Source organism: Stylophora pistillata, chromosome 9 (assembly GCF_964205215.1).
Source record: "Stylophora pistillata chromosome 9, jaStyPist1.2, whole genome shotgun sequence".
Taxonomy (NCBI): Eukaryota; Metazoa; Cnidaria; class Anthozoa; order Scleractinia; family Pocilloporidae; genus Stylophora; species Stylophora pistillata.
Window position 1 is genome coordinate 14,789,959 of NC_142527.1, and position 23,279 is coordinate 14,813,237.

General features: G+C 39.7%; 1 protein-coding gene and 2 long non-coding RNA genes across 3 annotated transcripts; 1 reads left to right on the forward strand and 2 right to left on the reverse strand.

Moving 5' to 3' along the window:
- The first annotated feature begins 8,856 nt into the window (after window positions 1–8,856).
- Window positions 8,857–11,941, forward strand: LOC148723507 (uncharacterized). The gene is made up of 2 exons (XR_015991782.1): window positions 8,857–10,107; window positions 11,378–11,941. It is a non-coding gene; the product is annotated as an uncharacterized LOC148723507 (long non-coding RNA).
- On the reverse strand, window positions 11,809–13,797 carry LOC111324159 (uncharacterized). The gene is made up of 2 exons (XR_002694239.2): window positions 12,290–13,797; window positions 11,809–12,093 (listed from the first exon to the last, which is right to left on the reverse strand). It is a non-coding gene; the product is annotated as an uncharacterized LOC111324159 (long non-coding RNA).
- A 6,438-nt stretch (window positions 13,798–20,235) lies between these two features.
- Window positions 20,236–23,213, reverse strand: LOC111324156 (V-type proton ATPase 16 kDa proteolipid subunit c). The gene is made up of 4 exons (XM_022927663.2): window positions 23,052–23,213; window positions 22,811–22,969; window positions 21,591–21,615; window positions 20,236–21,442 (listed from the first exon to the last, which is right to left on the reverse strand). Exons 1-4 carry the CDS (start codon window positions 23,119–23,121, stop codon window positions 21,232–21,234), a joined length of 465 nt encoding a protein of 154 aa, XP_022783398.1. The 5' UTR covers window positions 23,122–23,213; the 3' UTR covers window positions 20,236–21,231.
- Between the last annotated feature and the right edge of the window lie 66 nt (window positions 23,214–23,279).

The following is a 23,279-nucleotide window of genomic DNA, read 5'->3' on the forward strand; positions in this document are numbered from 1 at the left end:
AAATATCAGTTTTGAAGAACACCTGTCTATCAAGACCATTAATCATTGCTTTTTGTAGTTCATCCAACCGTAAGTTTTTTATAATTTAAGACTAATGCGATTCCGCGACGTTTTCCCGATCGTTCAGTTAAACATAGAAGTAAAACTTTCAACTTAGTAACGTGAATATTATGACCAGCTTTTAAAAACCGTAGTTTATCAATTAACTAGTTGTTGTATAGATCGCGTAAATTTATCTGTTCACATTTACTCCTCAGAGTTGGCGAATACATCAGTAGAGGCCTCGAAGGTCTTATCTATGATCCTGATGAAAACAACGTTTACACAAAGAGGAAAATGCAGTCTTTCTTCGTAGAGTAGCTATCCGAAGACTTCTTCTTCAGACTCTACATTTCCTGAACCAAGAAAGATAGCTTTTCCAAACACGGGATGGAACACGTCTTTAGAGAAAGCTCCCTTTTTCATACGAGCCGAAGTTGATCGCCACATTAAAAAGTCTGGTAAAAGAGTTGCGTCACTGAACCACTCAGTTCCTACGGGAATGCAGAGAGCAATAACATATCTGGTAGACGAGTACCTACACAATATTGAAACAAACAGTGATCAGAGATACTTTTTCTTTAAAGCAAAATGTCATCATAGCTATAAGTTTTGCATATGACAGTGTAAACTCACATTTTCCCTAAAAATCATATTATTTTGATCCTAATAAATGTTTGCTATTCCAGAAAAATATGCTTCAGTGTTGGACTGATAATTAATATGATTATTATATCTGCATCTCTAAATATTTCAAAACAGAATATCACCCTTTTTCACTGTTATGAATCTTGTCAGTCATATTCACAACTTTTGACCTAAGTGTACAACCATACATTAAATTCTACAGATGTTAATAAAATATGAAAACCATAACAGTTCCATAATTATTTATGTACTAATAATTGGATTTTGAAGATTGCATAAAAATGCACAAACTGACCACATCTGATTGACTGTGCCAAATAAATTAATAGGAATTACCCTATCCCAAATGTGGAAATTCTTTATTTTGTTTATGGCTCTTTCCACATGCACTCTTAAAGATGCAGTTGATTGTGTGTCTAGTGTCATTTGCACTAAACTGCATCTGGTCTCCTAAAAATGGTAGCATGTTCAATGAAACCCCGGGTTGAAGGACATCTTGAATAAGGAATCCCTTATCTGCCATCACAGAGTCACCAACATCAAGCACTTGCTATAGAATCCACTTGGCTCAACAATTTCTCTATCTGAAATTCTTCCTGTATAAAGTGAACTGATAAAACTTATGCTCCCACCAGGTGTAATGCCCATAAGACCTTTCAGGGTCATGTGGTTTTTATAGGAGCTATAAAGCTGACTGTTGAGTAAAAGACCCGAGGGCATTTGACATTTGATCTCCATACAGTCTATGATGACTCTTGTATTTGGATATTTATTTTTAAAATCTTCTGGCATATGTTGATCAACTTGTTCTCTTGAAGGCCAAATACAGATCTTACTAGACTTGAGGTATATGAAAGAAATCCAAGAAACTATTATTCGTGATACAGTAGACTGGTGGATTCCATACAAATGGGATAGATGGTCTTCTGGGAATCCCTGCCTGTAGTATACTAGGACAGCGGTTGTTTATGTAAAAGTATACATCCGGGAGAGTGTGAGCGCGGGAAGATTATTAAAGAAACGTGTACTGTGTGTACGGTTGTTGTTCGCCTTCGTGGCTGCCTTTTGTGGCATACTTCTTCATTTTTAGACACTACAAATTGGCGACGAGGATGTCGAATTCAGTAGAAAGGGCGCTTCCGCCTCTAGATTTAACAGGGTCTTCCTCTCAGGTCGCGGAACGATGGCGACAGTGGAAACGATCGTATCAGTATTACATCGATGGCAAGGGAATTACGAATCCTTCTCGGAAAACAGCTCAGTTACTTCATTTAGCAGGTATGGAAGTACAAGATATTTACGAAGATATTCCAGATCCTGGACCACTGAATGCTAACGAGGATAATGAGTATGTGGTGTGTCTGCGAAAGTTGGATGCTCATTTTCGAGCCGAGGACAATGTACCGTACGAGCGTCATGTCTTTCGTCAACTTACGCCGACAAAGGGAGAGACCGCCGATAAGTTCATGGTTCGTTTACGTAAACAAGCTCGTCATTGTAATTTTGGTCCAACTTTGGAAGAAAATTTACGGGATCAATTGATTGAAAAGTTGCCTAATGTTGAGCTAAAGAAGAAGCTATTGGAAGTCGTTAATATTACTCTGCAAGCAGCAATGGATAAAGTTCGAAAGTGGGAAGCCTCACACGAGCAGGCAAGTCAAATGGTCATGCCAAGCCAAGAACCTGGAGCAGGTACTCATGCAGTTGAAGAACGTCCTGGGCGTGGAGACAAAGGGAAAAGCGTTTGTTTCAACTGTGGTAAAGAAGGTCATTTTGCTCAAAGTACAAATTGTCCAGCCCGAGGTCGCAAGTGCAGCAAGTGTGGTAAATATGGTCATTATGCAAGCTGTTGCAAAGGGGGAAGGAACTCGAAGCCTGGAAAACAAGGTAACACCCAACAACGGGGAGGCAGACAGCAGCGTCATGGTAAGGGGAGACAGGCAAATCATGTTGAGGGTCATTGTAACGAGTCAGGTGAGGATGACAGTTTTGCTTTTACTATAGAAGAACAGACATGTGCTATGTCAAATTCCTCTGAACCCGTTATCTCAGTGAAGATTGGTGGAATCAGCAGAGATGTGTTGATTGATTCAGGTTCTGCAAGTAACCTCATTAGTAAAGATACACTGCAGGAACTTAAGTATCAGGGGCTCAAGATTGAATTAAAACCTTGTCTGAAGAGATTGTATGCTTATGGGGGTCGAGAACTTAAAATTGAGGGCCAGTTTCAGACAGAAGTTTCCGTACCCAAAGCAAAGGTTGTGGCAGATTTCATTGTTGTTGAATCCGGGCGTTGTTTGCTGGGATATTCGTCCGCCACAGATCTTGGAATCCTTCGTGTGGATCTCTCGGGAACTCTTGGGACAGGAGACTGTAACACTGTTGATGGTACCTTCGTGGGAGGACTCAAAGCAAAATACCCCAGTGTATTCCAGGGAATTGGAAAGCTTAAAGATTATCAGTTGAAGCTACACATTGACCCCAGTGTAACTCCAGTCGTTCAAAAAATGCGACGAGTACCTTTTTCTGTAAAGGACAAAGTAACTGCCAAGGTTAACGAACTCCTTGAAAAGGACATAATTGAGAAAGTCGAGGGGCCGACGGTGTGGGTAAGCCCAGTCGTTGTTGCTCCTAAACCGTCCGGAGACATAAGGTTGTGTGTCGACATGCGGAGAGCCAACGAGGCCATTATTCGGGAAAGATTGCCCATACCAACCATAGATGAAGTCCTTGAAAGTCTTAATGGGAGTGGTGTTTTCTCGAAGTTAGATTTAAGGTGGGGTTTTCACCAAATTGAGCTGGATCCTGATTCAAGGGATATCACTGCTTTTACCACCCATGATGGTATATTCCGCTACAAACGTTTGAGTTTCGGTGTAAATGCCGCACCAGAGAAGTACCAGCATATCATCACCCAGTCAATGGCAGGTCTACAAGGGGTGTCAAACATAGCAGATGATCTTATCGTTCATGGTCGAGACACTGAAGAACATGATAAGAACTTACACAGTGTGTTGCAACGTCTTAGTGAGAAGCAGCTGACTTTGAATGCTGAAAAATGCACTTTCCGAATGACTAAAGTGGTATTCATGGGTCTTTTGCTGAGTAAGCATGGCATCGGCCCAACGGAGGAAAAAGTCAGAGCAGTTGCAGAGGCAAGTCAGCCTCAGACACCCTCAGAAGTCCGTAGCTTCTTGGGGCTCGTTGGATTCAGTGCCAGGTTTATACCCGATTTTGCTACCACTGCTGATCCCCTCAGAAAACTTGCAAGAAAAGGGGAACCGTTCGTTTGGGGTAAGGAGCAGGAGCAATCGTTTCAGAGATTGAAGAGTCAAGTTGCAAGTGCACCAGTCCTAGCTTACTTCGATAAGGACACACCCACCCGTGTTATTGCTGATGCAAGTCCTGTTGGACTTGGCGCCGTGCTGGTGCAAGAAAAGAATGGGGAAAGCCGTGCCATCTGTTATGCTAGTCGCAGTTTGAGTCAAGTGGAGCGTCGTTATAGTCAGACAGAAAAGGAAGCACTAGCCTTAGTCTGGGCTTGTGAACGCTTCCACCTCTACTTGTACGGGCTTCCACAGTTTGATCTGGTGACAGACCATGAAGCACTTAAAGTCATCTATTCAAGGAAGTCTAAACCTTCAGCCAGAATAGAGCGCTGGGTTCTGCGTTTACAACCGTACAACTATCAAGTTTGCTATGTGCCTTCAAGAAAAAACATCGCAGATGCCCTTTCCCGACTGACGAAGATACCTGCTTCAGACAATTCCGCGGAAGATGATGGATATGTACGCGCGATAGCTCTACATGCTGTCCCTGCTGCATTGAGAATCAAAGAGATTGAACAAGTCTCAGCACAAGACTCTGAGTTGCAAGCACTCAGGAATTGTCTCATCGAAGGGAAATGGGACAATGCCCCAAAGCAGTATTTGCCAGTGCGCGATGAGTTGACTTTTATTGGCCATGTAATTCTCCGGGGGACAAGAATTGTTATACCCCAAGCACTTCGCAAGAGAGTCGTTAGTTTGGCACACGAGGGGCACCAAGGAGTCACAAAGACAAAGGAGAGACTTAGAACAAAAGTCTGGTGGCCTGCTATGGATCGTGATGCCGAGAAAAGATGTGCAGAGTGTTACGGGTGCCAGATGGTTACAAAGAACGTTCCACCCCCACCATTGAAGTCAACACCGTTACCCAACCAACCATGGGAAGAAGTAGCTGTGGGTCTAATGGGTCCGTTACCTTCTGGGGAACATTTGTTAGTTCTCGTTGATTATTACAGCCGGTGGATAGAGGTTGATGTTATCCGAACAACTTCCAGCAAAACCATCATTCATTGCTTGAATGCCCAATTTGCAAGACATGGGTTGCCTAAAGGTCTGCGTACCGACAATGGCTCAAATCTTGTATCTAAAGAAGTAGAAGATTACCTGAATGAAATGGGGATTGATCACCATTACACAACACCTCTATGGCCAAGAGCTAATGGTGAGGTAGAGAGGCAAAACAGGTCGCTTCTGAAGTCCATGAGAGCAGCCCATGCAGAAGGAAAGAACTGGAGAGAGGAGCTAAACAAGTTCCTTTTGGCATACAGGTCCACGCCACATTCAACCACAGGAAAGAGTCCCGCCGAGTTATTGTTTAGGAGAAAGCTGACAACTAAAATGCCTGAGCTAGTCAATGTTGAAGAGGAGGAGGTAGAAGTGAGCGACCAAGCCGTTCGTGATCGGGACAATCAGAGAAAGCAGTTTAACAAGGACTATGTGGACAAGAAGTTCCATGCCAGAGATCGAAATGTGAAAGAAGGAGACAGTGTTCTGCTTGAGAAGAAGAAAGAAAATAAGCTGTCACCTTGCTATGAGAAAGAACCATATCAGGTGATATCTCGTTATGGGGACCAGGTGGTGTTGCGATCGCCTCAAGGTGTCCAGTACAAACGCAGCCTTCAGCATATTAAGTCCTTTAATATGCCAGATCTAGAAGAACAGGAAACGCCACAACAGGACGCTAAACCACGGACTGAACCTAAGTCATTTGAGACGCCACCTGTGGCAGAGGATCAAGTACCAATGGCTGAATCACCACCAGAAGATGTACCTTCTACTGTACCTACAGCTGAGCAGCATGTGAGAAGATCCGGCAGAATTACGAGCCGTCCAAAGGCTCTGAGTGACTACGTTCTGTACTAAAACTAGTGACATTGGCATTTTCATATTACTGTTCGTTGTTATTACATGAGTGACATTGAAACGTTGTTTTATAAGCTGAACGGCCAAGGCTATGTTTATGTTTAGCGTGATTTTTGTCTTGAACATTTGGAATCAAATTGAACTTTTACGGTGTCTAAACAAAGTGGAAGTTTGTAATGTTTCTGTCTTTCGAGGTCAACCATCTAAGCGAAGAAAGAGAGGGAATGTAGTATACTAGGACAGCGGTTGTTTATGTAAAAGTATACATCCGGGAAAGTGTGAGCGCGGGAAGATTATTAAAGAAACGTGTACTGTGTGTACGGTTGTTGTTCGCCTTCGTGGCTGCCTTTTGTGGCATACTTCTTCATTTTTAGACACTACACTGCCTAAGTCTACAGAGGGTTAGAAAGAATTCTTCTTTGGGATCAAGTGATCTTGGCTTACCAAGTTTAGCTCCACTGTAATTATTGTCTACATACGATGCATTCTTATATTTTATGTTTTCACCATTTTTACCAGGCTGTAAAAATTCCAAATAGCTCTCAAAGATTTCAGCATTTGGGAAGACTGTATAGAAAATAACATTGCAGCGTTATCGTTCAAAAACTTGTTTACACTAAAAACTCTTTCATTTTTTCTTTCGCTTTTTTTGGCATTTCTCAATCATACCTTTAAGTTCATCGTTCAGGGCATAACATTCCTCTGCTTTCTTCTTTAGCTGATCATTAATAGCAGCTACGTTTCCTTCAAGCTTATTAATCATTATTTCATTACATCTGATCTGATCTTGTAATTCAGTTACAGTTTAGTTTAATGATTTCGTGTTGTCCAACAGTTTAGGCAGCCTTGAAGAATTCTCCGATATATTATTAAATTCAGCGAGAGCTATATTCGTTTGACAGGCAAACTCTTGTTTTGGGTTCAATACAAGTCGGTTCCATGTTACTGTTTGAGTGTGATGGACGTGGTCTCTTTGGACTCAATACTCAATTCTTTGCGAGCCTTTCGCTTTCGTGGTGAATCCTGTTTCCACTGAAAAATCGAAGGGACAGCATCTTGCTTCAGCTTCTCAGACCTGCAAGGGTTTTCGTGAAGTCACTGGCCTTGAAATGTCTACTACACACCTTGGTATGACGGTCGTCGATCACAAAATTAGGTTCTGTCCTGGTGTACCGGTTCACAAGGGAATTACCATTGTTCTTTCTTTGTTTAGGAGTCATTGGTTAGCTGTTGTGCATTGTTCGGTCTTTTGTATCGGCTCCTGTGAACCGGTACACGAGGACAGAACCCAAAATTATCACCAACATCTCTTCGAATTGCCTGAATCCATTTTTGTCTCAGTGCTTTATCACTTGGAAATTGAAAATGAGATATCTTCTCACCATTAATCACGTATGTCTTCGTAGTAAACAAAGGGACACAACAATTTAAAACCATATTACGAGTAGTTAGCAAGGGAACAGCGAAAAAAGATCAAATAACAACAAAGATGGCTGGCCCGACCGTACTCGTTTTGATGTTTTTTGAAAAATTAGAACGCATTACCTCACGGACATTTTGGGTATTGCTTATGGTGTATAGCAAAGGAAAGAGAGGAAAAAATTATGAAAAAAAAAAGATTAGGAAAAGGATCAAAAGTCAGAGTAAAGACGAAACAGAGGCAAAGTACAAAATGATTGAAATAGAAGAAGAATGCTAAGGTGAACTACAACTGACGATAAATTTGTAATGAACGGTGTGCTATTTGAAATCACTAATACAAATCAACAAAGAATCATAGCTGAGTTAGACAAGTTGTCCCCAAACTGAGAGTTTTAGGCACCATTTACATGCTCCCGAGGCAACCTTCCCCCCGAGTTACCCTAGGAGACAGCTAGGGGGGGGGGGTGCGAGTTGTCTCACTTCGGCAGGTAGGGTAACCCTACCTTGTCTCGCCTACCCGAAACGAGACGACTTAACAGAAAATGCGTGTGCGCGCTACAACCAGAGCATGTGCGTGCGTATTGCAGCTATTTATTATATGGCTGTGTCTCACGAGGACTGGGAACTACTGACTCACGAATTTGATTGGCCGAAATCATTATTGAAAGCGGTTTGTTGCGAATGCCAAAAAACACCAGGCTGTTCTTCGCAAACTTCACGGTTTTATTCTTCACTTAGTTACTATACTCACAGATCACGTCTCTATCCTTCTCGATAGAAGAAGCAACAAAAAAATCTTGGCAGATTTTATCTTATCAGTATGTGCGGCACACCCTAACACCCAGATAACGATATCAGCTAACAAATGGACCGGTTAATTGATCCCATTACCGACACTAAAAACCACAAGCGAAAAGTTGTCACCACGCAATCTCTTATCTTACTAACTTGTCACACAATCTAACTAAAATTGTCTCAACACATCTAGATTTTCCCATCTAGACCGGCATCTAGACCGGCATCTAGACCGGTCTAGAAAAAAAAGGTGCAAAGAATATAAAAAATTGGCAAAAAAGACACAGCCATGTAATAGACATCTTATTTACCGAGCTAGGTCGGTCTGTATGGGAGAATCTTGACCTCGGTCGCCGGTACAGACCGAACGCAGTGAGGTCTGTACTGGCGACCTCGGTCAAGATTCTACGGTGGCCCATAGGGGATATGACACATTTTTTTTTATCGCGCGATAAAATCAAAATATTACGGTGGCCCATAAGGGACATGCCACATGTTTTTTATCGCGCGATAAATGATAGATTATCGCGCGATAAATGAAAACTTATCGCGCGATAAATGGAAATTATCGCGCAATAAATGAAAAATTATCGCGGGATAAATGAAGATTATCGCGCGATAAATGGAAATTATCACGCGATAAATGGCAATTATCGCGCGATAAATGGAAATTATCGCGCGATAAATGGAACTTATCGCGCGATAAATTCAATCTTATCGCGCGATATTTCGTACTCCGCGTGTGCGTGATATTAGTCACGCAGTCAACACAGTAAGGTAAGATGGCGTTGTTAAAGCATTCTTTAAAAAGACTTTTACTTTTTGGAATAATACATTGATCCAGCGCTGTATTTCCGCCTTACGTTGGCAATGGCTTGCCTAATACTTTCCAGAGGAACGATATCATCAATCACTACTTTTCTCTCGATCTGGCTTACTCAGAGATCCTCGCTTTTCTTTTGTGTTTCCATGGAATTGAAATAAGCTTGCGCCAGCTGAAACGAGTGCTTAGGCGTCAGGGTCTTCATAGAAGAAAAGACCATAGTGACATCAAGGAAATTTTAAATGCGATTGAAACTGAACTCGAAGGAAGTGGGAACAGTATTGGTTATCGCCAAATGCACCAGCGATTACGAATTTACTATGGTCTTGTTGTCCAGAAGGAGACCGTACGAGTTATAATTAGAGAATTGGATCCTGCTAGCGTACAGTCACGATCATCAAAGCGATTAATATTACGAAGGAGAGAATACCGTGGTAAAGGACCTAACTACATGGCACATGGATGGTTACGACAAGCTCAAACCATTTGGGTTTTGCATACATGGGGCTATCGATGGTTACTTTTTTACTTTACTTTACTTTAATCATTTTCTCAACAAACTTAACATATATACAAAGCTGAGGGGAAGGCCAAGAAACAGGAAAGGGTTCCCTTACGAAAGGCCACCCAAAAAAGAAAAACAGTACACATACCTATATATATTTGTAATAATATAATAATAATAATAACAATAAAAATAATAATAATAATAATAATAATAATAAGAAGAAGAAGTTAGGTTAATTCAGTGTCTAACTGGTATAAATAAGCCTTACAAAGACTCTTAAAGTCAGAGAGAGACTCAGACTTTCTGACATGCACAGATAAACAATTCCAGGCTTTCACTGTTCTATGGAAATAGGAATATTTTAGCATGTTTGTTCTCGCATATTGAGTTTTAAATGACAAATCAGCATTTCTTAGTTCATATGCTACATTTTTTCTGGAAATAATAAAACTAGATAAGTTAATATTTAAGAGTCCCTTTAAACATTTGTAAAAGAAGATCAAGTCAAGTAGAGTCCTTCTAGACTTAAGGGTTTGAAGATGGAGAGATTTCAACCGCTCCATCCTTTGATCATCCTTTGATCATCCTTTGATCATGAGTCGCGTGGCTCGTCTCTGAACGCTTTCAATCATGTCCTGCAAAAAGGCTTGGTGAGGGGACCAGATTTCACAGGCGTATTCAAGGTGAGGCCGCACAAGGTGTATGTAAAGCTTGCGAATCACAGCAGACTGTGTCTGATTTCCACATGTCCGTTTAATCAGCCGCAGGATCTTATTTGCAGAATTTACTTTTGTAAAGATGTGGTCATGCCATGCTAGTGTGTGATGTAGCATTATACCTAGATCTTTTTCCGTGTCAGATAGGAGTAATTGTTTCGTACCAAGATGATAGATATTGTGGATTGGTTTTTTCTTCCTTGTTATACAGAGCTGTTTGCAATTCTGTGAATTAAAGTTCATTTCCCATAGTTTACTCCAATCATGTAGAGCTGACAGATCGTTTTGGAGGGTGTAACAATCATTAAGGTCGTTAATCACTCTGGCACACTTTGCATCATCTGCATAGAGGGGAAGACTGGTACCAGTAGAAAGGTTTTCCGCAATGTCAGTTACATATACAAGAAATAGAATGGGGCCAATGATAGATCCCTGAGGAACTCCGGAAGTAACTGGCTTTCAGTCTGACGCAATGCCTTCGATGAGGGTTCTATGACGTCTATTTGTAAGATAGTCTTTGATCCAGGCTAATAATGAATTTCGAAAGTGAAGTGAAAGTGAATGATTCGATACCTTAATAGCAGCATAGGCTGAATTGCTAAGGTCTACAGTGTTACTAAGGTTGTGATCGGACGTCAGCATTATCAGGCGCCTCTGGCAGCCGCTTTAGTCCATGTAACGACCTCACCTTTTCCCCCACACATCCCACCCCAGGGGAGGACATCCATCACACAGTAATCTCGTGTGTGGGAAATTAACGTCTCCTACCCCTAACCCTGCAGGAGATGGGACCTCCATTTATTCGTCCTTATCCGAGAAGACTAGAATATCTAACCATTTCATTGATGTTATAGAAAGGTAGCAAATTCTCCTCAGTTATTTTAAGACCACGAGTATTGGTCCGGCCGGGGCTCGAACCCTCGACCTCCCGCACAACACAATCCGGCGCTCTAACCAATTGAGCTAACCAGGAGGCGGTTTCGAAAACCAAGCATTTCGAGTTTATACATAAGTTTCTCATGTGGTACCCGGTCAAAAGCTTTTGCCATGTCCAGGTATATGACATCAGTTTGACCACCCGAGTCAAGTGTTTTTGCCAGAGAATGAATATATTGAACAAGTTGGATGACGCAAGATTTATGTTTTCTGAAAGCATGTTGTTACAGCCGACGTATTCTTTGGTTAGAAGGTGGTCGTACAAACAACAACCCAAAAATCATTGCTAATTATTTTACAGACTATATTCGTCAAATTGGTGGAGTCCCGAGGATAGTGCGTGCAGATGCAGGAACAGAAAATGTATATGTCGCGGGAATACAACGGTTTTTGAGGTCAGGGTGCGAAGATGCATTTTCAGGTGATAAAAGTTTCATGCCCGGAAAGTCAGTTAGCAATCAGAGGATAGAGGCTTGGTGGTCTTTTCTGAAGAAAAGTAATGCAAGTTGGTGGATCGACTCTTTTAAAGACATGAGAGATGAGGGCATCTTTTGCGATCATGACCCAGTTCACTTAGAATGCTTAAGATTCTGTTTCATGCCTTTGATTCAAGGAGAGCTCAACAAAGTTGCCATACACTGGAATCTGCATATAGTATAGACTGGAGGGCATATAGTATAGACTGGAGGGCATATAGTATAGACTGGAGGGCATATAGTATAGACTGGAGGATAAGCAAACTGATCATAGTTTATTTCAAGGTTTAAGTGTAACACAACAGTATAACAGTATAACAACAGTATAAGTCATGCAATTATCAAAAAGTTATCACAAAATATAAATAAATAATACAAATTTCCACGGGCTCGCATCGCGGTCTATTAGATGAAAATTAGACTGAATATATAGCTAACCAATAATTTATTTAAAGCAGGCTAATTTCATTATCAATAAACGCTTTTTAAACCTGGCAACAACGCTCCTGTCGATACATCTGCCCTCTAGAAGTTTGCAAACCTGCAATGTAATCAGAAAGATTAGATAATCCACTCTCGTTCTCAGACACTGACAGTCATCCCTGAAAGCGTCTCTAAGATTTCGCAAAATCAAGGTTTACTCTACCGATTCACAGAGCTATGTGTCGTAGTATTACAAAGTACTGCTAAATGATCTTTTTACGTAAATAAAACGAACTGGTGATCTCAAAACATACCCCCTCAACTGTGGCAGCCATTGTCGTCCACAGAAACATCGTGCGTGACAGCCGATTACGTGACCTAACAAGTTTCCCATTTATCGCACGATAAATAATGATAAATTATCGCGCACGATAATAATGTTGATGCGCGATAATAAAAATTATCGCTCGATAATTTATCATTTATCACGCGATAATTTCCATTTATCGCGTGATAACTTCCATTTATCGCGCGATGATTTCCATTTATCGCGCGATGATTTCCATTTATCGCGTGATATTTTGATTTTATCGCGCGATAAAAAGAAATGTGTCATGTCCCCTATGGGCCACCGTAAAATGTATTACCTTTTATGACTGAGGAAAGGAGGAAAAGTATTCGTTACAAAGACATGTTGTGGAAAAGATTCATAAGGGAACGAACTGACACTAATTATGCTGCATACAAGTCGCAAAGGAATCGGCGTACTTCACTGAGACGCAAGGCCATTCGAAACTTCTTTACGAAAAGATTTGAAGGAGACAACCAACGAGATTTTTGGAACGTATATCGGCCGTTAATACATTCAAAGAAACAGGCATCCAAATGATATAATATTAAAGGAAGAAGGAACGATGATTATGGACAAGAAAGCGATTGCAAACATCTTTAATGATTATTTTGTCAACATTGCGAGGGGTTTAAATGAGATTACAGGTGATTATGGGAGAGATTTTGCCAGCCATCCAAGCAACTATGATCCAAGCATAATTGCTATTCACAATAACAATACTGAGCGGTCTGTCAAAGATCTTTTCAGTTTTCAACTCTCAAGCAAAACACAAGTAGAACATTTATTGCTGCAAATGAATACTAGCAAGTCATGTGGACACTCGATTTCCTCCCACCACGTTTTCTTAAGGACTCGGCAAAGGTTATATCTGCTCCAATCGCACACATCATAAATGCATCCATTCTTCAATGCAAATATCCCAGACGATGGAAGATGGGACAGATAACTCCAATCTTTAAAAAGGATGATGAACTTTTAAAAGAGAATTATAGACCAGTAACAGTACTCCCCTGTATGAATAATATATTTGAAAAGCTACTGACTTCTCAGTGCGAAGAATTCTCCAGTGGGCTCCCATCAAAGTTTCTCTCCGCCTACAGAAAATTTCAGAGTTGTGAGACTTCGCTTCTTAGACTAACAGACGACTGGAAAAGGAGTAGAAAAAAAAGAACTCGTTGGGGTTGTCTCAGTGGACTTATCGAAGGGGTTTGATGCGATACCACATGCTCTTCTTTTAGCCAAACTAAAAGCGTATGGCCTGAGTGACAGTGCTTGTGCGCTCCTCGAGAACTATCTCTCTGGAAGATTGCAGAAATTCAAAATTGTATGTATGTATGTGTGTATGTATGTATGTATGTATGTATGTATGTATGTATGTATGTATGTATGTATGTGTGTGTGTGTGTATGTATGTATGTATGTCTGTCTGTCTGTCTCTATGTATTTATGAATGAATGAATGAATGAATGTATGTATGTATGTACGTACGTATGTATGTATGTATGTAGAACTTGTAGACTATAATTATTCTGAGCTATTCGCTTTAAGAGCCTCCATATTAAAAGATAAACCAACAGTATTCCACTGGAATGACTTGACCCTTGCATTAAAATTCCCTTCCCCACCTTGGTAAGGTTCGAAGGACGACAGTCAAAGCCCGTGGGTTGCCCCAGACGTGAAGCTGCGAATTAATCGGCGTGTAACGTCACTGACACCGATTCAACTTTTTTGAATGTCAAAATCTAACAAAAGAATGCCAATTAGTACGCTAAGCAAAAATAAATCGATTGAGTTAACGACCACGCCTACAGAAAAAAAAAGACAAACTTGTGATCATGAGCAATTTACCTTCATTCTCTACAATGAATTTCGAGCAGAAAAACGCAAGCACGAGGTTAAAAAGGTTGCATTATTAACCGAGTGGGAGGTCTGTATGGGAGAATCTTACGGTGGCCCTCAGGTGCCACTGCTGCACACTGTAAAACAAACACGTTTCGTAATTACGAGAACTAAGACACACCGGAAAAGTGAAAATCAATGAAGACGGGGGTCTTAGTTTTCGGGGTCTTAGTTTTCGTAACATCCTACGTACAATGTCCAGGACGAGGCGTGCCATCCGCTACACTGAGGGCGCAGGTAACTTGAAAACACTGACCCTATGTCTGTTCTGCAGTCAGTTTTGGTGAATCTTTTCTCCAAAAAAATTGATGATGAATGCCACACGGAATTACACAGATGGTGATTCATTGTACTTTGTAAAGCACTAAGCTTTTCAAATTTGAAAATGGAAACACTGAGTATTAAAAGTGAATCATAAGTTTTGTATTCTACTGGTGCTTTTTGCAACTCATGTACAAAAATGCAGCTTCAAAACATAATAAAAATTCTTACAAAGCTCCAGTAGCTATGAGCATGAAAGTGTGAGATAAAGACAAATAATTATTTCAAACAATTTGCAGTCACACCTTTAATCATTCCATTTCTATTCAGTGAAAATAATGCCCACACTTTGTTTTGATCCAAGGCAAACCATTCTTAAAATTTGAAAGTAATTTCATGATGAACCTCAAACAAAGAAATCGGTGTCATTAGAATTGGTTCATCATGGAAGTAGGTATACACACAGGAAGTTCAGGAGGGGGGAGAGCAAGAGTTACTCCAAGCACAAGTAAGGGCTCTCTAAATTTCCAAAGTGTATGCATACCTTGCTATTTGGAGATCAAATCATGAACCAATCCTTTTGCAACATCGTGAAATCAACCTGTGTATGGACCACTTTCATAATTGGCCGCCGGATTAAAATTCTTTTGTTTACATATAAATTTGCCTGGGTGGCCTCGTTCTCCAGTACAAAATTCAAAAGAATACATTATCTCAAGTGAGGCCACTTGGGCAAATTTAAATTTAAACAAAAGAATATTAATCCGGCAGCCATTTATGAAAGTGGTCTATGAAATAAGGGCTTCTTTTGGTCAAATGAAAATTTTTCTTATTATCTTGTGTGGAAAAATAAATGGCTAGTTACAGAACATGCCAAAATGTTCTTCATCTGGTTTACGTAAAGTTCTCCAATAACAGTGGCTATGAATGTGCAAAGAGATATAACCCAAAGTGGTGTAAAAAGAATTCCACATGTTTGAACAACACGCATTCCATGGGCCAATTACAATTAGTATATGCTAACAACGTGGATAGCATTAAAATGGCACTCAGACTGGCTACTCAAACTCTGAGTAACCTTTGATTTTCACCTCAGCTCAGAGCCTCTTGTGAGGGAATTGCACCAAAAATTTTGTAACCATTGTAGGAATTAATAATTTAAAATCATGTTTTGTGCTATATTATCTCACTGTTTTTGTCTCTAATAAAACAACTATTCACCTCAGAGTCAGTGGCTAGCAGTAGATATTACCTCACTGCTTCATGATCATTAGCCAGTGACACTCTACACTGACATGAATAGTTGTTAATTATCATGATTAACAGTTTCCTTGCTAACATAGTGCTACATCTTAAGGCACTAAAATAGAAAATCACGCAAGAGTGGCTTTGACTAGATGAATTCAAGAAATGAAAGAGCAATGGCTCAGTGAGAGGATTAACACACATTTGAGGTGTTATTATTACGAGTCTCAGTGTTGATTTTGAGCAACAAAGCCTCATGAGCACTTTGTGTCATTAGCAGTGGTTACACACGCCTTGCATTTGGAGCCTTATGGAGGGTAAATGGCTAAGGTTTGGTTAAGCTCAGGTTTCATGTTACCCTTGGGGATGTTGTTACACAGTAAAAGACTCCCCTTAGGGTCAAATATAATAAGATATGAGTTCACTGACCTGACAAATTGACCAGGAAAGTGCAGAGCAACATTGATGTCACGAATCGAGATCTAATAAGCTTAATTTCAGTGATACTCTTGCTTATTATACAACAGTACTCCATAAATATAACAGTCCCGCAGTTTTTTTGGTGAGAAGACACCAAAGAAGGTGCTTTCAACTACGCTACCTTCAAGGTTTGTTAGTATTTTATTTATATTTATGAGCTCATCACGAACTTGCTTGCCAGCCAAGAAGAGCTTGGGTATTTCCACAACCACAGAATTGGTTTCAGCAACTTCTACATAACAAGGGATTACCAGTGGTTTTAACTCCCTGTGGCCTTGTTTGATTTAGTGCAGCAAATAGAAACCTGTTATAGTAAGGATCTTAGTTTTGACTAGTATTCCTATGAGAAGATGAACCTACAGAAAGATTATGACTTAATCAACCTCAGAATTGACAATTCTGGAGGGCAAACTCATGAAAATAAAGAAATACTCACAGTGGTGCACGAAACCCTGCCATGTTACCAGTGGGTGTGAAATTAGCCAAGCTGCAGGCAATTTCCTGTATTAGCTACATTCTACTTTATGATTGGCTAAGTCACCTCAAGGAGCAGATAAACCATGCTTTTCAGTTAAGGAACTGTCACGGGAAGTTCTTTTGTTCTTTCTGATGTACACATGGAAATAACCCAAGGGCAGTTTCGGCCTAGGGAAAGCCGTTACACACAAAAATGTCCTTGCCCGTAGGCAAATGTTATTTGCCCATGGGTAAAAGGGCTAGTGTAACCACAACTATTCTTCATCTCCTCTATCTCTCCTCTAACTCTGAACTGTAGTATGCCTCTCTTTTGAAGCAAGGGTAAGAGCAAAACTTTCAATGTCAAAATAATTTTTATTATCCAGAAAACAAAAGTCAGTTTTATATAAGAGGTGTTGCACTTTGTCTCAATTTGAAATGGAAACTTCTTTGAACTCACTGTCTTACTTAGTCTCACTGTTCATTACAAACTACGCAGGTTTAAAGACACAAACAATGACGCCTTTACCTTCCTCTGTAGGCCTTTCAGTTGTATGGTTTACCTTCAATTCTTGCTGTATTTGCTTTATGATATTTAATTTGTCATCCGATGTTGATTCCTCATTTCCTCTCTTTTTATCTTTAACGAAAAGCCTCACTCGGTAACCCTTTTCCAGGTAACCTTCAATCCGTTTTATTTTGAAAAACAAATCTTGAGATTCTATTTTGTCAGTTACTTTTACAGTTTTAATCTTCAGCGGTTTAACTTCAAGAGAGCGAACTGTAGGTCTCGCGTTGGCATCTCTATCAGTCGACATCAATTTAAAGACAGGCACTACTGATTCGTCCTTCCCAATCCTGTTCATCCGAACAAGTTCAAGCGATTTGTCTTTCGCCAACTGCAACGCCTGTTCAAACGACATTTCACCTTGGTTACCACTGGTTTCGTCCACAAGAAAAACTCTCTCAGGGTGATCATTTTGGAAACTTTTTTCCTTACGCCATCTAACAGATGTCAAAGCAATTCTCCTTGATGGCTGCAAGTTACTAACGCAATAAACACTCCTTTTCCCTTGAAAAGAAAATTTCCGGAAAGTCATGGTAAGACGTGATGAGTTTATGATGACTTGAGAAGCGTAGTAGCAACAATTCGCAGCTTTAGACATCAACCTCAAACAAAGCGAAGCCATTTTGTAATCACATGGATAAAATTGTCAGGCGTTCCAACCAACAATGGTGGCGAGGTAAAGCGTTCATGTTAGGTCCATATCTCCTCCCAATAACTAATATTCATTAATACTAATTAATATAACTTTCATGTATGTTGCTTGATATGTCCCAGCTAACCTTGTTCTCTCAGTTACCTTCATCTTCTTTGAGCCAACCATGTTTTACCCAGTTTACCCCCATCTACCCTAGGTTAGCCATGTTCTACCACGTTTCCCCCATCTACCCTTGGTTAACCATGTTCTACCACGTTTACCCCCATCTACTCTTGACTAACCATGTTCTACCACGTTCACCCTCATCTACCCTAGGTAACCCATGTTCTACCACGTTTACCTCCATGCTTTTGTATTCAGATTAAGGCAGTTTAGTTGGATTCTTTAGATTTTGATTATTTAGATATTATATTCATTATTGATAACACCAATCGCCTGCGTTCACCTCAGTGAATAAAATTTCCTTGATTTTCCTTCTGAATGGAAGAGAAGATGAAAGCAATGAGCAACTCTTATCTACAATAATGATTTTATTAAAAACGCATTTGAACATTTTTAAACTTAATTTGCTGTGAGCAGTGTTTGTAACTAGATTTAGTATAATTTCAGAGCTGAGCAAAGAGTTTCCAGCAATCTGATTGGTCGAGCGGTTCCTTATACGACGCTATATAAGCCGCGCCGCGCGGTTTATATAAAATGTTAAACTAAAATGTTAATGAATGTTACTAAAATGTTATGATTTTAGAGATTTCTCTGTTGTTGAGCTCTGAAATTATACTAAAACAATTATTCGCCTCAGGTTCGGTGAATATTGTCGAATAATCCCCTCGACTTCGTCTCGGGGATTATTCGACGACATTCACCGAACCTGAGGCGAATAATTGTTAAATATTAACCTGTCGACAAGCATGATTACAAATTATCTTAAAGAGGTCTCCACTCCCTTCTGCCTTGGAATGAACATGTGTACATGTGTGATAGATCCTGGTTAAATTAGGGTTAATTAGGGAAATGAATGTGTCTCTATCCTGAGCAGCGGTTGGTGGGGAGGAGCGTTCAGTGACGACCCTAAAAATGGCTGCAAGGAAGACTAGGGTAGATGGGTGCGGACGTGGTAAAACATGGGTAACTTAGAGTACATGGGGGTAAACTGGGTAGACCATGGGTAAATTAGGGTGAACATGGTAGAATATGGGTTACCTAGGGTAGACGAGGGTTAACGTGGTAGAGCATGGCTTACCTAGGATAGCTGGGGGTTAACGTGGTAGAACATGGGCAACCTGGGATAGATGGAGGTAAACGAGGTGTAACATGGCTAACCAAGGGTAGATGGGGGTAAAAGTGGTAGAATATGGGTTATCAAGGAGAGATCACGGTAAACGTGGAAAAACATGGCTAACCAAGGGTAGATGAGGGTAAACGAGGTAGAACATGGCTAACCTAGGGTAGATGAGTTCCCACTAAAAACAGCTTCAAAGTTATTTAGGTAAACAATACCTTTGCATAATCGAGTCCTTTAAGTGTCTTGAGACCAAACCTAAGTAATCACACCAACAAATAAGGAAAAAGAGAATAATACCTCTAGCACACAGTGATAACCCCAAAAATACATAGTTAAGGGGCAATGACAACAGCCAAGTTCTGTTGGCTTTACATTTGTGACTGATCGGTGGCAAGAAAGATGTGGATTTCCTGTAACAAGGACGGAGGGTATCAAGCCAAATCCAATGCAATCCTATTTTACTCTCAACGTTCTGCTCTAAGGACCATGAACATAGGCCACTTGACTCCTGAACACAAAATGCATTGGAGGAAGTAACTCTTTCCTCCACAAGAATAAATTCAACTTAGAATCAGTACCAAAGGAAAATTAAAAAACATTCACACAGAAAAAAAACAGAAAAAATTCTATAACTTGAGTGAGAGCAAGAAAACTAAAATTACATCATCCCCATGCATGTATAAAGAAATGTGTGTGCTAAGATCCAGTAACAAACACCACAATTTTAATGATATATCATAACTGCCATCAAGAAATAGAATTTCTTAACAGATAATCCTGTCCTGGGAGAGATAAACTGTGGTGCTTCCAAATAAATCAGGAGGTAAGTATTATTAGGAAGTGTTGTGTAGCACTAGTGGAGGGTATTGCAAGATAATTTGGTCCTATCAACTATGTTGATAACATATATTGGCCACCAGAAAGATATTCTAGAGCTGATTAATTGAGTGTCAGCCCCTCATCAGCTTTCCTAACACTTTACAGCTCCCATAATTTGCTTCTTTTTTCTTGATTGTTCCCTTGGTGTAAACATGTACATACAGAGCCAATAAATAAACAAACTGAGGATTTAAGACAGTTTAATAAACTCATTCTTTTGTTGGGTTTTTACATATTTCCCATGCATGCCATTTGATATATCATGAGTCACAGTTCTTGCCTAATGGGCGTCACACCCCACAAAACCACAAATTAAAATACCATGATATATTTTTTTCAACATCTTGAAGATCTTGCTTGATCTAAAAAAAGATACCACTTGAAGTTGCTGAAAAATTATAAGTTTGCAACATCCAGTGCAAACATTTCCTATGTGCCAATCAACAAGAACTAATCAAGGAAACCATTTCCTGGGTAAGTAACACCTTATACATTTCACATTCTTGGCTTAAAATTTGAATTTCATCACTTGCTGCTCTGCTTTGTTCTTAAGAATTGTTATGTAATTTAAAATGACAATAATAACTAGAGAATACTGCTGGTGGTGTCACTGCCGCTAAGTACAAAAGTAACAAACTAAAATTAATGGTTTATCATATCACTGTCTTCCTGGCAAAAACAAATTCACCAGCTCTAATTGGAAATTTCTCTTTATTTCCTTACTATTAAATTAGAACTCGCAATGAAACAGCTTTCATGCATGGTTATGTAATTTCAAAGAATTCTACTTTTTTGGCCCTTCACACTCTCTTGTTGCTTTCAAGTTGATATTCCATGACAATGCTCTAGAAATACTTTCTAATTAATCACATTTCACACTTCTGCACCTTAAAAGCAAGGCTTAGATTATCTTAGCTTTCCTAACAAGAACATGCATAGGGGCTCTTACCTTGACCATACTAGCTGTAGGTCTCACATAACCAAATAAAGTAACACTTACAAAGCTCAGTTCTGACAACATCAGAAATTAAGACAACAGTGAGTTCATAGTGAGGAACCAAACAACATTAACATATAAGTTAACAAGGACACCCATGTGAAAAATAAGTTTCAGCAATAGCAAATAAGACTTAACTCTAGTTCAATTTCAAAATGTCATGATAGGATTCAACAATGTTTCTAAGCACTTTTTGTGGTAAGGATTAAAGCAACAATCAGTCCATAAAGACCAAGAACTTCAGCGAAAATCAAAATAAGAATCATTCCAACAAAAAGACGGGGCTGTTGAGCTGTTCCTCTGACTCCAGCATCTCCAACAATACCAATAGCAAAACCTGCTGCCAGGCCACTCAGTCCAACACTCAAACCCGCACCCAGATCTAAAAAACTCCTTTAAAACAATAAAGAAGAAAGAAACCTTGTAAGAAAATGTTTAGATATTTTTTTACTTACAATAAATGATGAGAAAAAACATCAAAGCATTTTTATGCAGGATATTAAAAATATTTCACTTTCAAGGAAAGTAAGCAATTACTCACTTGAAAAGAGTATACTTTTCACTAACTGAAAAGGAAAGGAAAAATTGTTAGTTTAGTACATCCCTAGTACATTAATTTTAACACATTTCCATAGAACAGCATGTTGTGTTAAGCACACACTAAGCGCATCCCACAACTGATAAGCTACTGTAAAAGCAAAAGTTGTTTGGGAACTTTTTAAAGTATTATTTCAACTCAGGACCTGTTTCAAGTTGATTGTGTTTTGTTATCATTGAGTCACTGAGCAAGAGTAATTGACTTTGCCTTCAGAAGCAGTAAAAATAATGTGTGTCAGATGTTGATCCTTATTGACTATAAAGAAAATAATGAACAAATGTCAAAATCAGTCATGAGAGGTACATGTTGAGCTAGTACTTTTAAGTTTTCGTTACAAATTTATCTTTCTCAAACAAAGTGTGTATTTTGGCATGTCATCATTTTGGATAGTGCCTCAAGAAGGCTCCATGAACTTGAAAGATTTATTCTATCAAAAATGGATTTATGATCACCAACAACAAACTAGAGGATATTTCTAACACCTGAAATCAAATGTGAGTAATCACATTGACAAAATGACTACTGAAAACATATAAAGCTACCACTTAGATCGTAAAGCACTTAGCTTCACTTGCTCTCACTTTACCAGCATAGTAATCTAGATAAATGTTGTGAGACTAGGAGAAAAGTTTGTAACCCATGGCCAAGGTGAGTAGGGTACAAACTTTCTTAGTTTTCAATCAACTTCCTTTATGGATTACTGTGATAATCAACTGATAGAAAGTACATACATTGCTTTTACACTATAATTAAGGGTTTCTCAAACAATCAACAATAACTTTTTTCGTAAATTGCATGTAGGAATTGGGAAGAATCTACAGAATGCTGTGGCTTCCTTGATGTGGGATAGCTTGTCAGCTTTTCTAAATCAATGTTAAAGAACAAGAGAGGTGTACAAAGCTGCTCAGTGGCTTGCCAGTCAGAGTTACTCTTCAGACGTAACTCCGTAAATTGGCCCAACATTTCTCTTTAGTGAAGAGATAGTAGTCTACATAAGAGAATTTTAGCCCCAATTGAAGGGCACATCCACTATGCAGAAAAAACCTTCCATTAAGTAAATGGTATCATTTATAAACAGAGTCGAAAAGAAGAATGATTCATAAGAAGAATGACGTAATTATCTGATATATAACACAAGCGTTAATCCTGTCATGAACACTTACTTCCATTGCCAACAAGCACGGCCACAACGAGTCCATAAATAGCGAGGATACCTGCCATAACTACTGGGATTATAGACTTCATAATCAGTTCTGGGCGCATCACACTCATAGCAGCGATTCCTGTTCCACTTTTGGCTGTCCCATATGCGGCTCCTAGAGCTAAAATTGGGTTTCACGGAATTAGTGATCAGCATAATTTAAACTTAACACACTATAGCCAAACCCTCCATAATATGCTTACCACTAAACACTATAGCCGAAGTCGCTCCCATGGCACCGAAAAACGCGACATAAGACGGTTGATCTCCCATTTTCTTTCGAGAAATAAGGATGATTTCTACCAGAAAGACACAAGGTGCTGCTCAAAATGGCGATGTGAGTCAGGTCAGGTGATCGAGTGGCTCCGTCATGTGACACGTAAATCATGTGACGAACTCGTACAAGATCATCTCCGACAAGGAAACGGCCC

Coding starts and splice junctions, on each gene's coding strand:
- LOC111324156 (XM_022927663.2), bottom strand. CDS start 23,121: ATGGGAGATCAACCGTCTTATGTCGCGTTTTTCGGTGCCATGGGAGCG. Junction 22,970..23,051: donor TTCGGCTATAGTGTTTAGTG/GTAAGCATATTA, acceptor ACCCAATTTTAG/CTCTAGGAGCCGCATATGGG. Junction 21,443..21,590: donor GAAAAGTATACTCTTTTCAA/GTGAGTAATTGC, acceptor ATTGTTTTAAAG/GAGTTTTTTAGATCTGGGTG.